General features: G+C 41.0%; 1 protein-coding gene across 2 annotated transcripts in view; it reads left to right on the top strand.

The window, feature by feature from the left end:
* LOC112076284 (transcription factor 4) overlaps positions 1–2,500 on the top strand; it is a 19,678-nt gene that overhangs the window by 6,094 nt on the left and 11,084 nt on the right. The window contains exon 2 of one of the 2 annotated variants that reach the window (XM_070441248.1): positions 386–548. In XM_070441248.1, the coding sequence (XP_070297349.1) occupies positions 386–548 (163 nt within the window). The remainder of the gene's footprint in view (positions 1–385; positions 549–2,500) is intronic. The other variant, XM_070441249.1, reaches the window with a different exon arrangement.

Here is a 2,500-nt window from a genome sequence, read left to right on the forward strand (position 1 = left end):
GTACCGATCCGGGATGGAGTTACCATACCGGGGTGAGACCATACGGGATGGAGTACCATACGCGGGGGTGGAGTAACCATAGCCAAGGGATGATACCGATACCCGGGGTGAAGTACCATGACCGGGGTTGGAGTTTCTGTCTGTCTGTCTGTCTGTCTGTCTGTCTGTCTGTCTGTCTGTCTGTCTGTCTGGCACCACTAGAATAAACCTAATGTCTCAAATGTACAAAAGAACAAACCGAATGGCGGGGCTTTTGTTTAGCTGAAGAATGGTTTGTGGCTTTAATATATATATTCCTTCTCTCTCCTCTTTCCTCACCCCCATCTCTCCTCCTTCCTTCCCCTCTCTCCTCCCTCCCCCTTCTCCTCCCCTCTCCCCTCCCCAGCTCTCTCCAGTGGTCTCCAGGGCCAGAGCGCCTCGTCCATCTCGTCAGAGATCAAGTCGGAGGATGAGGGGGATGAGAACCTGCAGGATGCCAGATCTATGGAGGCCAAGAAGGAGGAGTCCGACAACAAGGACCTCAAGTCTATTGATAGGTCAAGATCTAGGTAACCGTGTCGGCAACGCTCGCTTCATTTAAATTCCCCTAACAACGGATTTTGATGAAGTGAACCGTGTGATTTGGGGGACAGCTAAATAAACAAACGAAAAACGACAACAAAGAGGCTGATAATCTACAAAGTGAAACACACTCAAATATACTCACTTACAATACAAACTGTGACATTCCTGTCTAGTCAATAGACTACATACATATTATGACATTTATTTAAAGCCATACAATTACAGCTGTATGGTAGTTTCTCAACAATCACATAAACCTGCATACTATACAGCATACACACACACAGTATATGTACACTACTCAGGTTGGTGGCACCTTAATTGGAGAGGATGGGCTCGTGTTAAAGGCTGGAGCGGAATCCGTGGAATGGTATCGATTACATCAAACACATGGTTTTGCTCCGTTCCAGACATTATTACGAGCCGTCCTCCCCTCTACAGCCTCCACTGGTACACTAACACATCGATTGCTCCAAATGTAGTCCTTTGAGTGTATCTGAAGCCAGGCGGTCCGGTCCGGTCCCGTCCATGGTCTTGAGCCGTGTTTTAGCTGTTTCTCACACACCAGAGTAGAATCCCCACTTCCTCATTCCCAAAATGCACTTAGGGCTCCAGCCCATCCCAGGATAAACTCTGTGACATCACAACGTTTATAGACCTTCCACCTGGAATGATCCAATCAGACTAATTCGGACCCAACCCCAGATTATCGTGATGAAACGATTGGACAAAGATGTCTCCTACCCTCCCTCCCACCCTCTGTCTATATGCATTGAACGACTGAAAATATATTAATTGAACGATTTCAAATATATMAATTGAACGATTMKAAATATATGAATTGAACGATTGAAAATATATTTATTAAACGAATGAAAATAGATGCATTGAAAAATTTAACATTTCAATGATTGAAAATAGATGCATTAAACGATTTAACATTTTAACGATTGAAATTAGATGCATTGAACAAATGAAATTAGATGCATCGAATAATTGAAAATAGAATGGAAATGAATTGTTTCAGGTTCCAACACCATCTACTATATATGCAGTGTCTTCAGAAATATTCACAATTTTTTACTTTATTCTACATTTTGTGTTGTGTATTTGTTTTCTCACACATCTACACATGATACTCCATAATGACGAAGATGAAAACATGTTTTTAGAAATGTTTTCCACCTTTATTGAAAATGAAATAGAGAAATATTTAATTTTACAATAAGTATTCATACCCCTGAGTCAATACTTTACCTTTGCCAGTGATTACAGCTGTGAGTCTTTCTGGGTAAATCTCAATCCCACACCTGGATTGTGCAACATTTGCCCGTTATTATTTTCTAAATTATTCAATCTCTGTCAAATTGGTTGTGATCGTTGCTAGAAAACCATTTGCAGGTCTTGCCTAGATTTTCAAGTAGATTTAAGTTGTATCATTCGGAACCATAACTGTTTTCTGGTACAACCCCAGTGTAGATTTGTCTTGTGTTTTAGGTTATTTCCTCTGATGGGTGAATCATCTCCAGTGTGCTTGTGTTAGGTGTTGTCCTGCTGAAAGTGATCTCTCCCAGTGTCTGGTAGAAAGCAGACTGAACCAGATTTTCCTCTGGGATTTTGCCTGGGCATTCCTTTTCTTTTTTATCCTGAAAAACTCCTAGTCTAACGATGACAAGCATACCCATAACATGATGCAGTCACCACTATGCTTGAAAATATGGAAAGTGGTACTGAGTAATGTGTTGTATTGGATTTGCCCCAAACATAACACTTTGTATTCAGGGAAAAAGGTGCATTTCTTTGCCTCATCTTTTGCAGTATTACTTTAGTGCCTTGTTGCAAAACAGGATGCATGTTTTGGAATATTTTATTCTGTACAGGCTTCCTTCTTTTCACTCTGTCATTAGGTTTATTTGTGGAGTAACTACAGTGTTGT

The sequence above is a fragment of the Salvelinus sp. IW2-2015 genome, unplaced genomic scaffold (genome assembly GCF_002910315.2).
Source record: "Salvelinus sp. IW2-2015 unplaced genomic scaffold, ASM291031v2 Un_scaffold3661, whole genome shotgun sequence".
In the NCBI taxonomy this organism is placed as follows: Eukaryota; Metazoa; Chordata; class Actinopteri; order Salmoniformes; family Salmonidae; genus Salvelinus; species Salvelinus sp. IW2-2015.